General features: G+C 36.8%; 1 protein-coding gene across 2 annotated transcripts in view; it reads left to right on the forward strand.

The window, feature by feature from the left end:
• The window catches only part of ADCY8 (adenylate cyclase 8), a 123766-nt gene that overhangs the window by 84390 nt on the left and 19314 nt on the right, over positions 1-20062 (forward strand). Inside the window, exons 8-12 of one of the 2 annotated variants that reach the window (XM_040061569.2) lie at positions 2799-2996; positions 9633-9733; positions 13713-13914; positions 16373-16462; positions 17803-17975. In XM_040061569.2, coding sequence (XP_039917503.1) covers positions 2799-2996; positions 9633-9733; positions 13713-13914; positions 16373-16462; positions 17803-17975 — 764 coding nt within the window. The remainder of the gene's footprint in view (positions 1-2798; positions 2997-9632; positions 9734-13712; positions 13915-16372; positions 16463-17802; positions 17976-20062) is intronic. The other variant, XM_040061577.2, reaches the window with a different exon arrangement.

Raw genomic sequence — 20062 nt, forward strand, 5'->3', positions numbered from 1 at the left:
CTGTCTGCCACCTGTCTTTTTAAGCATGTGACCTTTTATTTTCCTATTTCCTTCCAAAACCTGTCATTTGCATTATGAAAAAATTAATTTGAAACCTTCCTAAGGTTTTCTAAAGGGAACAGATTAAGAATTTCTCTTCTTATTGAGAGCAGGATGCTTGGACATTTTGGAGGAAAACTTCCCAGGAAGGAAGTAAAATCTAACCTAAGCTACCTTTTAAAGTCTCTACAAAATGTGTCTAAAGTTGGAGTTTTATTATTTGTTTGTTTAAATTCATCTTCCTTCAGTTTCAGATACAAGTTTGGCTAGGCTTTTATTTTTAGTTTTGTTTTGCTTTTGTTTTTGTTTTTTTTAAACAGAACTTTATGTTTGTTCCACTGTGATGAATGGCTATTATCAGCATCAGAAAACTTTAAAAGCCCATTGTAGAATTCACAAAAGTGTCTTCCATAGAGCTGCTCACAAAAGTGTAGGAGAGTTAACAGGAAGAATCAATATTTCTTTGTGTTTGCATAAAGTCTTAAAAGATGCAAAGCAAAGAGGAGGATAAGGGACAAAACCTGGCTAGAACCTATTCTTGAGACAATCATTTGCATGATTTATTTTATTTTTATTTCTAAATACAGAGAAGCAGTTTTCCTAAGTATGTGCATATATGCAAGGGAGTCAAAATGATGAAACTCAAATATGAGTTTTATTGTTATATTGTGAATATAAATGCAAATTCAGAGTCTGATACTACAAGATACTACTGCAAGATACTACAGGCACCATGGCCATAGTGGTGATATTATGTCATGTTCATCTACTATGACTTGTAAAACACTTCATACATTCAGCAAGGAGACAAGCCTTCATATCAATCACAGCTTAAAATAGAATTTTAACCAAAATATAGTCACTTTCTAGGATGAACTGAGATTATTTTCCTTGTGTAAATAAAATAAAGTATTCATCAAAAACATTAGGGACATACTCCACCCTTGTTTCCAGTGCAGGAGCAGAAATACAAGGTAATTCTGAGGAATCAGTTTACACACCACCATCTGATGTGATCTTATGCTTTGACAGGGACTTCAGACACACTCATGCCCTTTCAGCCACCAAAAATTAGAAAAAGCTTTTCCTCCTAGCTCAGTTTAAAACAGATAGGAGTATTTAAACAAAAGTAGTGTGACAGCATGTAATAATAAAGCATTTATCCACTTGTCTTGATTGTTTTCTCCAAGGCCAAGATATGAATTCAGACATATCTGAAACATACGCATGAGAAAAGTTTCTTTGGTACTGTTTTTTTCTCCTAATGTTGATGATACTGATTTGCTAGACAGAAGATGGGAGGATTCAAGTAGAGTGTCTTCCTAAACGTTCTCTACTGAAGTCCCTTTTCTACTAAAAAACCTGGAAAACTGATTTTCACTTAAACAGAGAGAAGCTTACAATCCTGACATACTTTTCTGCCTGTATTTTAGGATCTTGAGTTACTGATAATAAGATGGAATATGAAATATTTTCTGTGACTACATAGTCCATGGACTTGGACTTGGTTTTAGTATTGTAAGGAAAGTTGTCACCTGGGCTTTGGCAGTGGGTGCCTGAGACCCTTCCTGTGTTTTAATGTGCTGATCAAGATTCATTAGCATATGATTGTTGACTGTAGTTTGAATATCAACAAGGGAAATCTCCCTATAGCGTTTGCCCTATGTAATCCTGAGATAAAAAAGAATTGTCTTTCCAGGGGCATCTGGTGACAAAACATCCTAAGCTCCTGTTTCAACGATGCCCAATAGGAGACAGAGCTAAAGGTCTTTTCAGGAAGGACCTGTGGAATAACTTTTCTCAGGCAGAATTTTATTTCCCCCCCATAACAATGCTGAAATGTCTTATGCTATGATGTATGAAGTTTCACATCCTTTCCATTCATTAACATTTCTTAACCCTTGGGAATACTACAGTAGTGGAGTTTATTTTCCCACTCAAGGGGGAAAGAGCTGCTTCACTGTGGTTTGTGTCATGAAATGGCACCAAGAAATGGGAATGAGTTAGTCTCTTTATGAAAGCAAACTCTAACTCTTTGCTGAAGATGAAACATCCTTCATACTATACCTGCTAGAATTCCTTTGTGAAGCAAAAGTATTTTAATTTTTTCCTTTGACTAGTCATTGAAATACCAAAGGAATAATGCATTTGAGATGTTTTAAATAACAATATGAATTACAGTTAAATTAAATCATATAGCGTAACTGTAATCCAGATTGGCTGAAATATACCAGTAGTGAAGAAGAACATATTATCTGAAAACTCATGCTGAAGTAATCAGAAATGTCACCTTCTTCACTCCTGACAAAGTGATCTGTTCCTTAACTACACACATCCAGTAATTCTGAGATAAGAAAAACTTCATTACTCCAGTTTTGTGGATTTTGTTTTATATGGCTTCCATTCTTATTTATAAAAACACACCATTGAGTCAGATATATCCTGCTGTGATTTTGGTGTGTGTATTCCCCTCACGCATGTTTTAATAATTAAATATCAGATTTGGAAAGCGGAATATAGTCCTAATGCTCAGTGGAGCAACAAACCTCCTACCCTGTAAAAAAGAAGGCATCAAAATGTTGCCCTTAATTTACTGTATGTGTTTAGTGGAACAGACGTTATTTTACACTTCTATAGATTTCATTGAATGAATTGCATGGAATGCTGTAATGGTTTGCAATGCAACATGAACTAAAACATTGCATTTTTAACCCAAGGGAACCAGCAGGTTTATTCTGTTTGCATGTGCTTTCCCCTAGACTCTGGCTGCCCTAACAAGAAATTCAATAAATCTGCTTCCAAACCATCTTGCACAAGCTTTGCATGTCCAGTCTGGGCCTGAGGAAATTAACAAGCGAATAGAGCACACCATCGACTTACGGAGTGGCGATAAATTGAGAAGAGAGCATATCAAGCCTTTTTCACTGATGTTTAAAGACTCCAGCCTGGAGCATAAGGTAGCTGGGGCTTGGTAGCTGCATTATTCACAACTCAAATTGTAATAAATGTTCACTGAAGTAGAGAAGCTGTAGGTTCTGGCTTGTGTTGTTTTTTCTTTCTTGTTTCGTTTTTCTTTTTTCATTTTGTTTCAGTTTTCAGAAGGCAAGGATGAGCTAGAGTTCATAATACACAGTGACATGATGCAGGTGTTATAATGCTAAAATGGTTGCTTTTCTTTGTTAGAAAATATGTACAGTGAGCAAACTCAGCTTCTGAAAATAACAACCACTGGCCTGGTTGAACTTGGTACTGAGTACAAGCAGTTTTCTGTCAGATGACAGGTTACTTTGGCACTAATGATGATTGAGCATATTAATAAACTGACATTTTTATTCAAAAATATGTATCTATATTTATATAGATATGTTCCTTCCATTTACTCATAAAATCTCTCTGATGTCCTTTATGCACTGCAATATTTATTTCAAGTCAACAGTAATTTTTCAACTCTCTGTTTTAAACATCCTTCTTAAAAAATCTGTTTCTAAGAGCTAAATATGGTTCATGTCTTTGCTGCTTCTCAACAGCAATAAGATCTCATTAATTTCTCTTTCAGTCTACATCCAGATGTAAGTTATAAGTTTTAAAAGATAAGGTAATGGGAGAACACTCTTTGAAAGCTGATGGCACAGGGTGAGGTTGCACAGATCTCAAAAAATTTCATTGAGTTTCATTGATAATTTCATATGCGATGACAGCCCAGCAACAGCAGGTCTGCAACACTATGTGTACTTGACTGAAAGGAAATAAAAATAGTGGGGAATTGGAAGCATGGAGGCTCACTTCTCCATCATCACTCTAACTTCCACTGGAAAACAGACATTTTTATTTGATTTACAAGAGACTAATCCTCAGGAAGGCTGATTGGTGAGAGTTTTATCAAGACAACTGGAAAAGAAAAATTTTTCTTGAAATATATCTAAGCTCTTATTGCACTAGTAATCTTGTAGAAGAAACAGGAAATGTTTGTTAAAACAAAAATATAACATTGCATTTTCCCATGAGGCTATTTACACTGAGACACCAGGTAGAATCCCCAAAACCAAATAATTTTCTGCTGAAAAGGAAGATATGAAGATATTTATTTCAATGCAGTGATCATACAAAGCTGACAGAGACCCAAAGGAAGCAAAATTCATGATCTCCGATATCACGTGAATTACTACATAAAGTCCCAAAAGTCATTAATAATCTTTAATCTTTTCAAGACACAAGATAAAAAAATCTGAAAGAATGAAAATGAAAGAATCTGAAATTCTTTGTTCATAGGAGGAAACAGCCTGGTCAAAGACAACTCGGTGAATGAACAAACTTGTCAGTGGTTCGCTTCGCCTTACTTTGCTATTTAATCACACAAGGCATGAGCATGGGCTGGGGTAAAGGGGCACTGCCCAGAACCAGATCCCTTATCCAGAATATAAACTTTCTTATTATTTTAGATTTCACAATTGTCAGCCACAAAGAAAAACTCTAAGAGAAGTGTACAATTCAATTTAAATGCAATTTAAGGAACTAAAAGAAAATCCATGCCTTAATCTATCACATTACATAGGTCAGATTTAAAATATTAATGAAGTCTTTAATTGCATCGGAATGAAAAGAAAATGTGTATTTAAAAGTTAACATTTTAGCAGGTTTGATATATTTACTTCCCAGTACGACATTTCCAATGGAGAATTGGGCTGCAGTATTTGGAGAAGTATGCTTTCATTCAGTATTTCCTTAGGTGTTAGTCCCAACTTGTAGGCAGAGGCCATAGAAACATAGAATCCATTCAGCAAAGTTGACTGAGTCCTCTTCCTGTTCCATAAATTGAACTGGTTTCTCACATAAGAAAGGAGTAAGGTTTTAAAAAATATCACCACTGCTTTATTTGTTCTGGCCCATCCACCTCCAACAGCTGGGCAGCCTCTGGTCAGCAACATCCTTGCTTCTGTTCAGGGTGCTGGGACATCACAAGCGTGCTCAGATAGTGATGGGGAATGTACCAGGATACAAAGGAATGATGTGGATTATGAAATCATTGTGTCCTTTTTGTTGCAGACAGGAGCAATTGTCTTGTGGGACAGCATGGTAAATGTCCCCTCCCTCCTGCATGCCTGTATGGTAATTACGGGTTTATCCTTAAAACCTTTAACTACACATTACAGGAAGTCATGGAAAAAGTAATATTTGAATCATTTTCCTGCAGAAAGTAGCTATTTCCTCCATGCTGTTTTTACTACCACTTCCTCCCTTCTTCGGGTCCTTTTAGGAAACACCAAGCTCAGGTTTAAATTAGAGTATCACAAAGCTCTTTCAGCAGCCTTTTCCCTCTGCTCCCCTCACCTCTAATCTTTCAGTCTGGAATCATGGGTTTTGTTCTAGCCATTAACATTTTGGTACTGCTTATATGACCTTGTACACCAACCCCTTGAGCTGCTCCCCATGGTTGGCTGAGAGTCAGCGGAGTCTGTGGGCCTCCCTTCTCCCAGTGCTGTTCCCCTTGGCTGATACTCACCTTCTGCTCAGCACAGTGACAGCTTCAACCCAGAGGGAGCTCTGCAGTAAAGTAGTCTCCCCCATGTAAAATCTTCTGCCCTCTCATTTAGCCATCACACTTTCAGGCAGCACTGGCATCTACTAAATACTGATTTCTATAATCTGTAAATGTCTCTCACCCCAGACTTTACAGTTTACAGGAGGCAGAAAAAACAGTCTGCTGAGACTGTCATAGCTGAGACCCTGGCCAAGAAGTGTTACCTTTGCCTTGTTCAGTGAGAATTGTGTTAATGTTCTGTATTTCAAATCACAGAAAAGTGAGAAACCAGATGAACAATAAACTATATTTCTTCCTGCTGCATTAGTAACAGGACTACCGTGAGGAGGGATCATGGGTTGACATGAATGGATCTGAAATATTATACTGGACTTCTGTTTAAACAGTCTGGTTGGTTTGAATTTTTTCACTAAAAAGCAATTTCAGATATCAGGTTTACACTGGCCACGAAATTTCCTGTTTTCTTACTTTAAGACTTCAAAAGGTTAGGGAAAAGGGAGAAAAAAAAAAAAAAAAAAAAAAAAAAAAAAAAAAAAAAAAAAAACAAAAAAAACAGGAAAAAAACCCCAATTCTGGAATCAACATGCACAAAACTACCATGGAGCTAGTACAGATAACTGCTATGTCACTGCAGTTTAAACCACTGGAACATCTTGCCACTCCTCTCTTATCTCATTGCTCTTTGTCCTTCCGTGGTGATAGGATAAGTGTGTATTCCACAGCAAGCAGCAGCAGTTACATTGAAGAATGGGTTATGTCTCTGAGGCATTATGCATATTTCCATATGAATTCTGCAATACCTCATTTTTCATAAGACTTGTGCAGGACCCCCCACTTGGTATATTTTATAGCTTCTTTACCAAAATGAACAAAATGAATTAGTAACCTGTATTTCATTCATTAACACTTGATATATAATTTAGAGTCAATTCATCCTCAGTTTTGCTAGAGGTTTTTGTTTTCACAAATAGCATGTAGGCAGATAGAGCAACTCATCACAGGAAAGTACTTCTGATGGTAGCATGAAAAGTTACTAAAATTTCCAAATATATGATAGCTCATAGGAAAATCTGATACTACTTCAGAACATTCCTATAATTAAAAGATATCATCATGATGATATCCCTAAATATCAGCAACTTGAAAATATCCATACCATGTACTTTCATAGTGGGTAAAGTAGAGGCACAGGACAGGGAATTTTACATGCTGGTAGGGATTTATTAAAGAAAGTTTCCAATGTAAAGATTTGTATAAGGATATTCAAAGTCTTCCTGCATATTTGTACTTGGATTAGAAAACAGGCTGGGCTTAGACATGAAACATTTGCATATTTTCTGTGAGGTGAGCACACTGGAAATATCAAAAGAGCTTTGAATTTCAAATCCACATTTTCTTAGTTCAAATATTAGACCTAAATATCTGAGTTTCTTTGTTTCAGAATTTCTGACTGGTAAGATAAATAGAAATTACATGAGTAGGAAAAAAATTTTGCTCTTTGTGATTGCTGTATCTCTCCAGACACAGGCATCACCTTCTTCCTGCAACTTCTGGTTGCAAGAGGGTCTTCAGGAGACAAACTCTGTACCTCTTCAGCAACTTTTCTATCATTGGTCAGCAACTGGGTCTCTGTCTACTCTTTCATCTTCTCAGGAGTTCATTTCCTCTCCCATCTTAGACCTCTTGAAGCATATTCTTCTGTCCCTCTGCTGTATTTCAGAAACTTTTCCAACATTACTCTGATGAAGGAAAAACCTGGTCTCCCTTTTCGTCCATAAGGTGCTATCCGAGTGAAAAAGCAGCAGTGAGGATAAGACCAAAAACATTCCTCCCCAGTGCACAGAAATTTTCTTTAGGGAAACATGTGAAGCCTGTCATATTACTGGTGCTTCCCTTTCAAAGAGACTTTGGAAAAGAGAGGTGAGGAATAAGCAGCGTTACTCAACAGAGGAAACTTGGCCTTAGTTTCAGCCAGCAGGCTGAGCAAGCACAGGGATAAGCAGTTCCCTCCCAACAGTGCAGGCAAATGCCCAAGCCCCATGAGAGCCCCCACTGTGCCACGAGCAAGCCAGGCCAGCACAGGCGGCTCTGTGGGATGCTGCAGTGAAGGTTTTCACTGCAGACAAGGTCACATCACTATTCTTCCTGCCACTCTACACAGCTCTGGTTGGCTACATGTCTCCCCATGCTTTTTTGAAGGGCCTTGAGGCTTCGTCAGTCCTTCAATTACTTCTCCAAGTCATTAAGGGGTAGACTGCTACAGAACTGCTGTGGTTATCATTTATGTCAGTGCTGCCTGGGGATGCCAACAATTCCTCATCACAGTGTTGTTACTGATTAGAACACAGCATCCATCCTTTTGACACAATGCTCAACACAGCAGGCCATTCTGTTTGTGTTTCCTTCATCTAGTTTGCCTTAATTTCCCAATGGAACTGTTGGGATTTCATGTTATATTTTAAGGAACATACCTTTCTTTTTCTCTATTTGACAAAAGCCCTGGTCCATTATTTATGCAGACTGATGCAGTTATGTTTCCTTGCACATGAAATCAGGGTCAGTGCCCCTGGGGTTCCAGAAGCAAAATGAAGTGGAATTACCTGCACTATCAAAAATCATGTCAAAGTGATACTGTCAACAGCAGACACAAGGTATAATCACAGGAGAGGAGGAGTCAAAATGTGGGACACCAACAAATGAACACCTCTCTTACTCATGACAAATGGGAAGTGAGAAACTTTTTTTCCATCTGGGAGCTTGAGACTGTTTTGACCAGATGTTTACAGCTGAGATGATGTCCTTACCAAAGGCCCTTGTAGGGAAAACACTCTAAGTCTAGCTAGGATCTCCCTTCAAGGGCAAATTAGCTATGAAATCCAGTTCATAGCTGGACTCTCTCAGTGTATGTTCCAGACATATTTCTTAACATTTTTTTGTTTTATGTTATAATGGTTTCTAGACATTTCTAACAGCAATTTTCCCTATTTCCAAATTTCTGGAGAGAGATTCTGGTATCTGATATTGCTTTGACTCTTATAACCCCTTTTTCAGGCCTTTTAAAACTGCAAAGGTTTAAACAAAATGAACTTATAGTTCAGAGGAAGAAAAATTATAGTGGCAAGCCTTTGCAGGATTTCTTATAAGACAAAGAAACTTTGGTGGTATCCATAAAGGATATAGAGAATGACAAAAAAAAAAAAGTCCCATGGACTAATCTTCATCTTCTGTAAACAACTGCAGTTTAATTAAATTAGCAATGATATATAACAGCTGAGGACTTGGATAATATTACCACTTTAACTGATCCACTGTAGTCCATCGATGTGTATGTTACTCCGTTTCTTGGTATTTCCCATAAAAAAGGAACCTGATAGCATTCTCAGTTGCTTGATATGCTGGAATAAAATATTTTTTCAATAAATCTTTATAATAATGCATCTCCAATAGTCTTTTACATTTGGAGAATGCCCTTATCGCCAAGTTTCCACACAGCCTCTGAGTAAATTAAGATACAGAGTTCCAGTGTCCCAGCATCCCAAATAGTCACAGAATGTTCTAACTACACAATTTTCTTGAAAAAGGAAATTAGATAAAATAGCAGAGTGGCCTCAATTTGGCCATCATGGAAACACCTCTGTGCCGTCATGCATGCACAGTCACAGATAACTCCAGTGCTTGTTTTAATGTGAGGAAATTTGTGGTTTCTCTGGTTATTAAGTATTTTATTAAGCAATTAAAACATTATTATACTCAGCAGCACAAGCTTCTGTTATCTACCTCAGGATTTTTAAAGCAAATAATTTTGGACTAAGCAGAACAACTTTGTATTGCAAATTACAGGGTTTTGTTCTCTTGCTTAAAATATTTATCCACGTTATTAGCAAGTTATTCGATGAGTTTGAGTTTAAAATAAAAATTCAAGTTTATTGATTTATTGGTGCATTGTCCTAATTTTCCCCATTTCTCCTATATACTTCAGCCTTAATGAAACTATTGCACGTGCTAAGAGCTAATTTATTTTTCTCTGTGTGTTTTTTGTTTGTTTTTTTTCTAGTATTCTCAAATGCGGGATGAAGTATTCAAATCAAACTTGGTGTGTGCATTTATTGTTCTTGTATTTATCACCGCTATTCAAAGCTTGCTCCCTTCTTCCAGGTAAATACAGAAACATATCTCTCTATATCTGAAGGCACTCTTAGGGACACAGTGGAATAACATTTTTAGGATTGAAATGCAATGAACCAATAAAATCTGCTTGTTCCCCAAAAGTGTTCAAAATATTTGTTCACTTTTTTTTGCAATACTAACTACTTTTTTACCACTTTATCTGCAGCTACATATTTTCAAGTGAGACAGCAGCATGAACTGATGTTATGCTGTTATGCTTTCAAGTAGAGCTACCACCAAGTTAAGAAGAAATTCTGGGTTGCAAAAATTTGCCACAGTGTGTCCTGGTGAAATATGATCCAGAACAATAGTTGTGCCTCTTTGCTAAGGGATTGATAATCACTTTGGGTATCAGTGACTCTCTCGGTTTTGTTTCATAATTGCTTTGTAAGAGAATTGTCCTGCTTGCTTTGCTGCTGACAATGTGATTTGCCCAGCTGGGAAAAGCAGTCTCAGGCCATTAATAAGCACGGAGGTGATCTGGTAGATCTGTTTTCACTTCTGCCCTTCTTTGGGGCTGACCAAGCAACAGAATCCTATCAAGATGATGAAAATGTGACATAGAGCTCCATGTCCACGTTTCATGGACTCAAACCTATCATTTGGCATTTTTGTCTACAATTTAATAATGAGATCACAAGAGTATGTGCAAGGACTGAAGTCAGTTTTCTAGACCAGGACTGTCACTGTAACAATCCTCTGGTCCCATTTGGTCTTTGATAGATCAAGTGTTAAAAAATAAATGTCCATATTACCATATTTCTCAGGTAGTTTCTAGCAATCAGATGAACCTTAACTTATGGCTGGTGGCAGAGTAACTTTGAAAATATATTATTTGTACAAGAAATAAGACACTTATTGTGTTACAGTAGTGACACAAGATTTCTTGGATCATCTCTGGAAGACATGAGTTACCATGCTGATGTCTGAGAACACCAAAGTGATGGTTAGGTGCAGGCAGGCAACTACATTCTCTAACAATGGTGTCTCATATGTTTTGTAATTCTCAGCTGAGAAAGTACCCAGAATAGAACACGACCTTCTGTTGTTCCTTATGTGTTATATTGCCCCTAATAAGTTTGCTTGCTTTTTGAAAGCTCTTCTAATACACATTTAAAGTTTTTCACTTCTGATAGATGTTTTTGTTTGTTTGTGTGTTTGTTTGTTTGTTTGTTTCCCTCAGTATGTACAAGAAGATTTATGGATCTTATTAACTGAATCAGTTTTCCAAAAATATTTCTGCTGCTGTATCAATCACTGCCATACTGGTGGGAAAAAATGAAAAGAAAAAATACTTTTTTTCTATCTTCACTGATTCATGTCTGTTAATTCTTGTGAGGGTATCTAGTGCCATTGGAATGAGTGGGAAGCAGTCACACAAACACATTGCCTGCAGCTGTCTCAACTAGTTTCTCATCTTGCAAGTAGTCTTGTGTTTTCCCCTGAGGACCTTTTTGTCACTGAATGCTAAAGAGGTTGCAAATACAAATAGGTCAAAATTAAGATTAGATAAATTCCTACAATAAACGATCAGGGGAAGTTTTTTAAAAAAATATATTACCTCGCCTTCAAGAATGCTCTGAAAGTTTGATTGCTGGAACATGGGGAGATATTTAGGGAAAGGGCATTTACCACTACCCCTTTTGTGAGAGTAGTTTTGGAGACGTGGGCATTTTATGGCAGTTCCTATGTTCTGTCAGGAGCTGAAGATCACTGTCAAAACAGGCTTAAGGAGACAAATTTTGATCTTGTTTTTTCAAGTTCTGATACTCTGCTTCAAAAAATATGTTCCAGTTTTTTAAAAAGCATGCCTGTCAACAGATGAGCAACCCTAAAATAACAGGATAGGGGTTTTGAGTGAGATTTCAATATGCTTAAACATATTGGATGAGAAAATAATCTGGAAGTTCAAATTTCCTAAGTTCCAGTTCTAAAAGCAGTTCAAAGCATAAGTGATTGAACAAACTATCACAAAGTTAGACAGAATCCTTGAAATAACTGCATATTCATTAGTTAGACCTCTGGTAAATATCAGAGAAGTAAAATAGTAGGGTGGAAAACCATGGAAATAATTTCCAAAAAACCACTAAGAAACTATAATTCAGTCCTCATGCTGACTTACCCATTTCCTAAAAACACATATAAGAGTTTTTCAGTGAATGCTTCAGATTTCTGTTGAACAAGAGTGAAATTTTGTATTTGCTTAAGTAGATGTGTGAATACTTGAGCTGAGTCTTTTGGTTTCTTAAAATTTGGTGAAAATGCTATTTAAATTGTCACAGAACATACATTACAAAAGTTGTTCAGAGAGTTTACCAGAGAGTTTATCTTAGTCTGCATATTAAAGAAGGGAATCATGTCTGAAATCTAATGTATATGGAAGTTTTAGAATTTTATCTCCATTTATATCTATCTCTCAAAGGATAAATATTTGATCCATTGATGCATTTTTCCCTTACAGGGCAGATGCACATGAACTGAAAAATCTCACAATAGTATTCATTCTTTGAAATATGGAGTTGGGCAAATTACTCTAAGTGAGATAAATTAATGCCATTTTTTTTGCCATAACTGTCCTTTATGAAACCATTATATTACCTTGCCAACCTTGCAGTGATTCATCTTCTCCATCTGAGAGGCCTGGGAGTTTCATTAATTTCCTGCAATGAACTATTTATATGCTCACATGAACAGTAGGTCTTACTAAAGTAGACTTCTGAAATACTCTTATTTCTGCCTGGTTTTCACTGGGTTATTCTTGTGAAGGAGAAAAAAAAATTTTAAATTGTTATTAATTTAAACATCTGCATCTTCTGTTTTCCATAAGTTTTCTTTTTGGGTCAAATTAGATGATTTGGGACTGTACATGAGGAAGAGGGAAGGCAAAAGCTCTTTTTAAACTTCACTTGATCTTGGCAGTAAGAGAATCCCTAAAAAGAAAATTGATTGGTCTTGAACCTTTTCTTGAATGAAGGGACAATCCAAGCCAGGTGTCCTAGTTCTGGAGGAAGTTCATGGACAGAAAATTATTATGGTTTTTTGCTCAGATTCCTCTAACCTTGTTTATTCATTTTATTGTACTTGATCCTATCAGCATACTCCCATCAGAATCAGCACAGAAGCTGGATTGGTCATCTGAGAGGTCATGCTATGCCACCTTCAGTTTTGTTTTTAAAGCAAGCAGGCTTAGGCAAGAGACAAAGACATCAATCTTCAACTGAACAGCTACAGTGGAAAAAAATTTGTTGCCTATAAATTTATTGTGAGCAAATACAAAATCTCAATTTCTCAGGTTTCTTTCATATAAGCAGGTTATTCTGCAATTTTGGGTTTATATCCCAGACTTAGGTGTGCAGATGCTTCCTTTATAGTACCTTAATTCATTAACATGGGTCTGACATGTAGAGTCTGGCAATCCAAAATAAGAACTAGAGTTTCATGTCCTCAGGCAGGACCTCTTGAGGCTTGACCCTAATCTTTCTGAAGACCCAAATTTGGTTTTGCTCAGAGCTGGATCAGGCTAGGTTAGCAGAACTGGTAGGCTACACCAGCATATATAGACTGTCTGTATATATCTGAGATATACTTAGAAACTATCAGTTCCAAATCAGATATCAGGCACTTGGCTTTGCAAAGTAAGAAGGCTGTTGCAGAACACTGCTGTACTGTGGGAAACTGAAGAAATTAATCTTGCATGACCCTCTGTCAGTGTCCATAACCCAAAATCAAAGTATAACCACTGGAGAACAAGTCAATCTGAATCTCAAGGTCCCTTCTATCTGCATAAATCTGAGACTACTACGCAGTGAGATGAATTGTATCCAAACCTACACGCATGATGAGCCCTCCTGACTCCCTTGACTTGTTCTATATGGACATGTCCAGCTTTTCCCTTGATTTATGACTGATTGTGTTGAGGTTTAATGATGGATTCTCTTTTTTTTTCCTTTTTTTTTTTTTCCCCCAGAGTGATACCAATGGTCATTCAGTTTTCTATCCTGATTATGCTGCACTCCGCTCTTGTGCTGATAACTACGGCAGAGGATTACAAATGTTTACCCTTAATGCTCCGGAAAACTTGCTGCTGGATTAATGAGACCTACTTGGCAAGGAATGTCATTATATTTGCATCCATTCTGATTAATTTTCTTGGAGCCATCATCAATATTGTAAGCTTATAGGGAACCAAGGAATATTATACAGGAAAAGATGATTTATGAATTATTAAGCTTGCTGCAGGACTTGTTAACTATGTCGATAAGCCAGCTGTGATTTAGATGACATTAAAAAGCAAAGCATCACAGCTTCAATAAGTTCAATGCATTGCTTAATCTATGTATTTCTGAAATATCTAATTTTTTCTCCCTCATGGGTATCATCTCTTTTTAAAACCTTTTGTCGACTTTCTGCTCAACACATCCACCCTTTGAGGACCCTTTGTAATTTTCTGACATGCTGAAATACTTTCTTAGAGCCTGTAAATCACAAAAATACTTAGGGATATTAAATTCTTTCTCTCATAAGTTCACAGCTCATCTTAAAGTTCTACTATTATTTAAACTACAAAGAAAAATAAAACAATTGCTAAAATAATAATTTAAAAAATTCAAATAGAGACCTGATTATCCCGATGTATTCAGCAACATGAGACACCTTTACATAAATTTGGCAGATTATAATGTCAGACAACCTGACAGCTGCTTAAGTCTGAGCCAAGAATGTGGTAAATATCTCACTAATAGGTTAAAAGGATTGTTGATAAGAGAGTATGTCAGAGAAAGAAAAATGCAGCCACTCATTTCTATCATTACAGAAAAAACATAAATACAGTAAATGTCAGGAAGTTCAATTGGGCTGAAAATTTCCTGAAGAAAAATACAGTTGTGTATTACAATATAAATCACTAAACAGTGCTTTAGAATTCACAGGTTTTAAAATCATGTCGAACAAACACCTTTCAGGAAGGACTTTGGTAGGATTAGTCTTGATCTTAAAACAAGATCTCTAACACACTATCCATGCCCAATTTGTTACTTCCCATGACTTCTTGTCCGTTATTTTTTTAAGATTGTGTCCTGCAATTTTCTGGGTTGGCTAATACAAAGACAGTTAAAAGAAAATGATTACTTTTTACTGTCACACCAGTGATTTTCTAAAAAGCAGTAAACAGTCATATATATTGTCATATATTTAGCTGGACAATGGCTTGAGTCACTGAGTCCTCACCTCTATAGGAAATGACAGTATTTATAATATCTCATTTTTTTAATATGCCAAAGTATTTCCATAATAATAGTTAATTCAGGAGGGACCTGCATGCATTTAAGAACATGTAATGCATCTCAGCCTTGCAGTTTTACGTGTTCACTAGCTCAAATGCAGCCAACTGGAGGGGTCTAAGAGGGGTCTAAGACTCAGATGCTTTCTAAGAAGAGCCATAAGCTTTGGTTTCACCAGGGGGGCAAACGAGTCTTATGAGTCTTAAGTGCTTTCTTATTGTTTTAAAATTAAGTTTGTGTTCCTGAAAGTCTTTTTTAAAAACACACTTGTTTAAAAAGCAAGTAAAAATATTTGTTCTTGCGACCTCTCTGCTCTGCAGAGAGGTGCTGTATACCTCATTAATTTTCAGAAGGTGCCATTAGTTGTCTGGTGTCATGGAAGAGTGCACAGACAGCCAGGTAATACTCCTGCACTGCAGAGATGGCTGAGTGCCTAAAAGAACAAACAAAAGAGTCCCAAGTTAAAATTTAATTCAAATTTAATGATAAGAAATTGGCCCTCATTAAATGAATTTTCTACCTATTGGGGAAAAAAAGATCTGTAGCTAGCTTGTACACACCAGGTTGATGACATGACCTATTATAATCACCCAGAGTAAATAAATATATATGACAGGAGACTCCATCTGCTTTAAGTGTCAAAACATAGAACAATTAATAATTTTTTCCTTCATTCTAAGACCGTAATACGTTCCAATTCAACACTGCTTGTTTCTTTGTATCTAATCCTCTTGGTGAAAAACACCATTAAAATGAGCAAAAAGCAATATTTCATTATCAGAACCATTGTTTCATGAGTGAATTTTTATTCCCTTCCATTCTAAGCATCACAATTTCTGTTCTGGAACCACACCATGTTTTGGTACAACCAGGTCTGTGTGAATCATGAAAATGAAGGTGGATGTCCCATATCCAGAAGGATAACGCTATCCTTAGCAGATTAAAACAGCTGGCAGAACAGGCACACATTCAATCTGATTTTATGCTTCAGATTAAACAATTTTCTGTATAGTTTATAGCAAAGTCCAAGCATTTTGAGAGGTAATTCTTAGGAGCCCAACATCAGTCCTCTGGAAATCCCAGAGAAGCTCACCTTTCTGCTCTGAAAAGAGAACATAAGGAGGCTATTCAGATGCTGAATGTCTGCAGCACAAATAGCTCCCCTTTTTGCATTTCATCTCCACAGTATGTCTTCTTACTGTCCATTTATCCAGTCCTTGGTGCCAGCTGGGGAACTGGCATAGAGAAAGCAGCAGGTCAGCCAGTACCACCCCCGAACCCAGGCAGCCAGACAGCAATTAGTCACCTGTGCACAATATAGCCCTGATTTTGTTTTATTTCTTCACAGCTATGGTGTGATTTTGACAAACCAATATCCCTGAAGAACCAGACCTTCAATTCCTCTGCTTCTTTTACAGACATCTGTTCCTGTCCTGAGGTATTTCTGAGAGTGCTTTTGAACCTGAGGTGTGGATCCACAAAGGTTATATGGCAACCACTACCTTGTGGTGGAGTCAGGGGCTCAACACTGTGAAGAAGGGAACATTTTCATCTAACCATATGTTGATAGAAAAAGCAGAGGCTGGTTACAGAAGGAATTAGCCTTATGATCTAATGGGGCATAACAGATAAGATTTAACCCTTGAACTTTATGCAGAACCTTTACACCGGGAACACACCCAGCAATGATTCAATGAACCTAGTGCAATAAACCATCTAATTTGTGTAAATGTAATGGAGAGCAAAACTTCTTACATTACAAAGAGAGTAGTTAGATTGTGGTGGTTATTTTAAGATTCGTTTTGGGGAAAAAAAAAATAATAAATCCTCTCTAAGATGAGCAAGCAGGCAATGAAATCAATGTGTTGGTCATGTGTAGATAGGAGAAGTATGCTTTTTAGAAATGGCAGCATATGACATATGGCAGTGTCATGATGCTGCCAGCAGTATGCTCTAAACAGCAGGGATGAAGATTTTCCTACAAGGAAACTCTACTAAAGAAAAAACTGTACCCAGAAAAATGAATATGACTGCTCCTAAAGCTGTGTGATTTGAGTTAATTTAAACTACATTTGGGCTGTGCGTGCTGGTTACTATTTTAAGTCTGAACAGCTCATGACCATGATTGTCTCTCTCTATCCAGTATCAGCTGCATGGATTTCATTTGGCAGATGACTAATCATTGAGAAAAATGAGACAATGAAAATATTAGAAAATAAGATATGAGTAAAACTTACAGGCATCACATTTTAAGAGAGTAGTGTAACCATCTAGACCTACAATATTAAAATTTTTTAAAAAAAGAAAAAAAGGAACAAAAAATCCCAACCTGTGGTATTATCCTCTTTCTTCAGTAGCATGGGAAGAATTAAAGTATCAATATGATTCTCCCATCCTGAGTATTTTATGGGTCTTGTGGAAATTTAGACTCTGAAGGAATACAAATTGTTTTCTCCCAGCTGACTTTTCAGTAGCAAACTACTGCAAGCAGCATCTCTCCCTTTCCTCTTTTAATTATAGAGGATGCCATTTCCATTATAATGCAATGTAAGTGCCATAAAGGCACAGAAAATTATCTCTGCTAGCATGAAAGTAGAGAATTTGTAATTTCACATTCTATTTTAGCAAAGTGCTTATTTTCAAAGTGCCCTGGGCCCTAAGAGGACTTAGCTGTGCACTGAAATCCAAAATAATTTTTCCATGCTTCCGGTTACTTAATTATTTACATAAATGTTTATCTCTGATCACCAAAATTAACCAGTGCTGTTTTCTGTTCAGTATTTTGTCTTCACTGGTGTGCTGGCAATGGTGACTTGTGCAGTGTTTCTCCGTCTCAACTCTGTCCTGAAGCTGGCAGTGCTTCTCATCATGATTGCAATATACTCTCTGCTGACTGAGACCATTTATGCTTCCCTTTTTCTGCAATATGACAACTTTAACCACAATGGAGAGTAAGTGTTCACAGCCCCCTTCAGAAACTGCTTTTTCTTATAGTGTTGGTTCAAGTCTTGCCAGACTATGAGTGTATTGGATAGCACCAGAATTAAATATGAAGTGATGGTTGCAACAGGCAATGACTAATTCAAAATTATTTATAATCTGTTTCTTTCTCAAGCCTTTTTATTAAAATTTTCATTTCATGAGGGCATTTAAATATTGAGCAAAATTTGTCTTTTATGTCTCCTCTAGTTTATCAATGTTGACTAAAAATATGCACATACCTTGGTCATTTCTATTCTTGAAAGCTTCAGAGATACCAATTGAAAAATTCCCCCCAGTTTAAGAAAACAGGAGTCAAAAAATGAATTTTAGAATAAAATCCAAACAAATAATGTAGAGTTGTGAAAGATATAAGGAACACAGGCATGACCTTGTTTTTTAGGAGAGTGCTTGAGGGACACACTCCTCCTCCTCCCAGGTTTCTTTCCCAGCAAGAGGAACTGAAGGGAAGGACAGAAGAACCACAAGGATTTGCAGAGTCAGAGGTGCAATTAGTGCTGCAATAACTGAATCTAGAGCAGCAGTAATTTAAATCGTCATTCAGAAAAACAGTTCTTCAGTCCTTGATATTTCACCAGTGTAGTATTGCAGTTGCTTGTGCTTATAAGTGCAGATGAAGATGCTCAGGGTGAGAGAAAAGCATGGATTTGAAGTACAATTCTCACAACAGCCAAGTCCTTACACGTAGGAAGGCTCTGCATGCATATATTTCTTTACTTGCTTCTTACAGTAGCAAGGTACCATAGATTTGGGGTGCAATTCCTTTTTCTAAAGCTAGTTATCATTGCACAGACATATCATGTGTCCAGAGCAGACCCCAGAAAATCTGACAAACGGCAGTGAGCAATACTTTGGCTAAGTAACTTGAAGTAGAAATAATGATAATTGTCACTAACCAGGGATAACAAAGAATCTCTTTTGTGTAAAAATCTTCAAGAATTCAGGTTAACCTCCATTCCCTGTGCCAATGAAACTCTAGTGACTGCTATCACAGAAGAGTGAGAAAGAGGCAGGAACATTTCCTGGAGCAGCCAACAGCCCAAGACATAGGGAAATCAGTTGAGATTCTCCATTCTCACGACAAGGATTTGAACTTAAGCTCCGATATATGGGAGAATGGAGTTCAAGATTGTGTGCCCTGAAAATTACTTGGTTTTCTAGCTATATAAATCATTTGAACAAAACTCATCCAGCAATGGTGGGTATAGCTACAATACCCCAATATGCAATAACAGGTGAGTTTAAGACATTTCAGGTTCTTGCCTTTGGCCAGTGTACAAGGGCTCCTTTCGGAATGTATTCATTTGGAGGTTGTATTTGGGCAACTTAAAAAAAAGAAACATTTGAATTCCAGTATGTTTGCAAATGACAAGGATACTTCCTGCTTGCTCTTGCTCTATATTGATGACTCATCCCATAGCAGCACAGTAAATTCATTAGGACCACAAAGTCAGTTCAGTTATCTCTCTCACTAGAAAGTTTCCTTCTGGTTTAGTCTTGAGTGAAAGCTCATAAGTTCTGCTCTTTCTTTCTCTAATTTCTCTGTCATAGGAGTCCTTCTCTGACAAATATGATTCAATACTTCTTTAAAAATTACTACGGAAAACAGATCCAGTATCTGGACTTTGCTTTTTTCTTAGATCTCAAGACAGATTGTCTCAAAATCTCTTCCAATTTCTGATCCTCATTTACTCTTTTTTTTTTTTGTTTACAAAATTTCTAGGTTTTATCACCACATAATAACTTCCTTTTCTCATCTCCCTTCAACAAAATAATTGACAAACATCCCTGTTCAATTCACCTCAAATTTTTCTTTTTTTTTTTTTTTTTTGTTTTTCCCCTCTCATTTGCTTTACTGTAAGTTTGGCTCTTCCAGTTCCCCAGCCTCGTTTGTCTGTTCCTTGGGAAACATGTTTCTTAAAAAACACCCTGGCATACAGAGATATTTTCTTCAGTTTTTATTCATCTTTCCACATAACTATAATTTCTCTCAATAATTGAAACCCCTTGTTAATGCTTTTAACTCCTTTTATTTTAT

Source organism: Hirundo rustica, chromosome 1 (genome assembly GCF_015227805.2).
Source record: "Hirundo rustica isolate bHirRus1 chromosome 1, bHirRus1.pri.v3, whole genome shotgun sequence".
Classification (NCBI taxonomy): domain Eukaryota; kingdom Metazoa; phylum Chordata; class Aves; order Passeriformes; family Hirundinidae; genus Hirundo; species Hirundo rustica.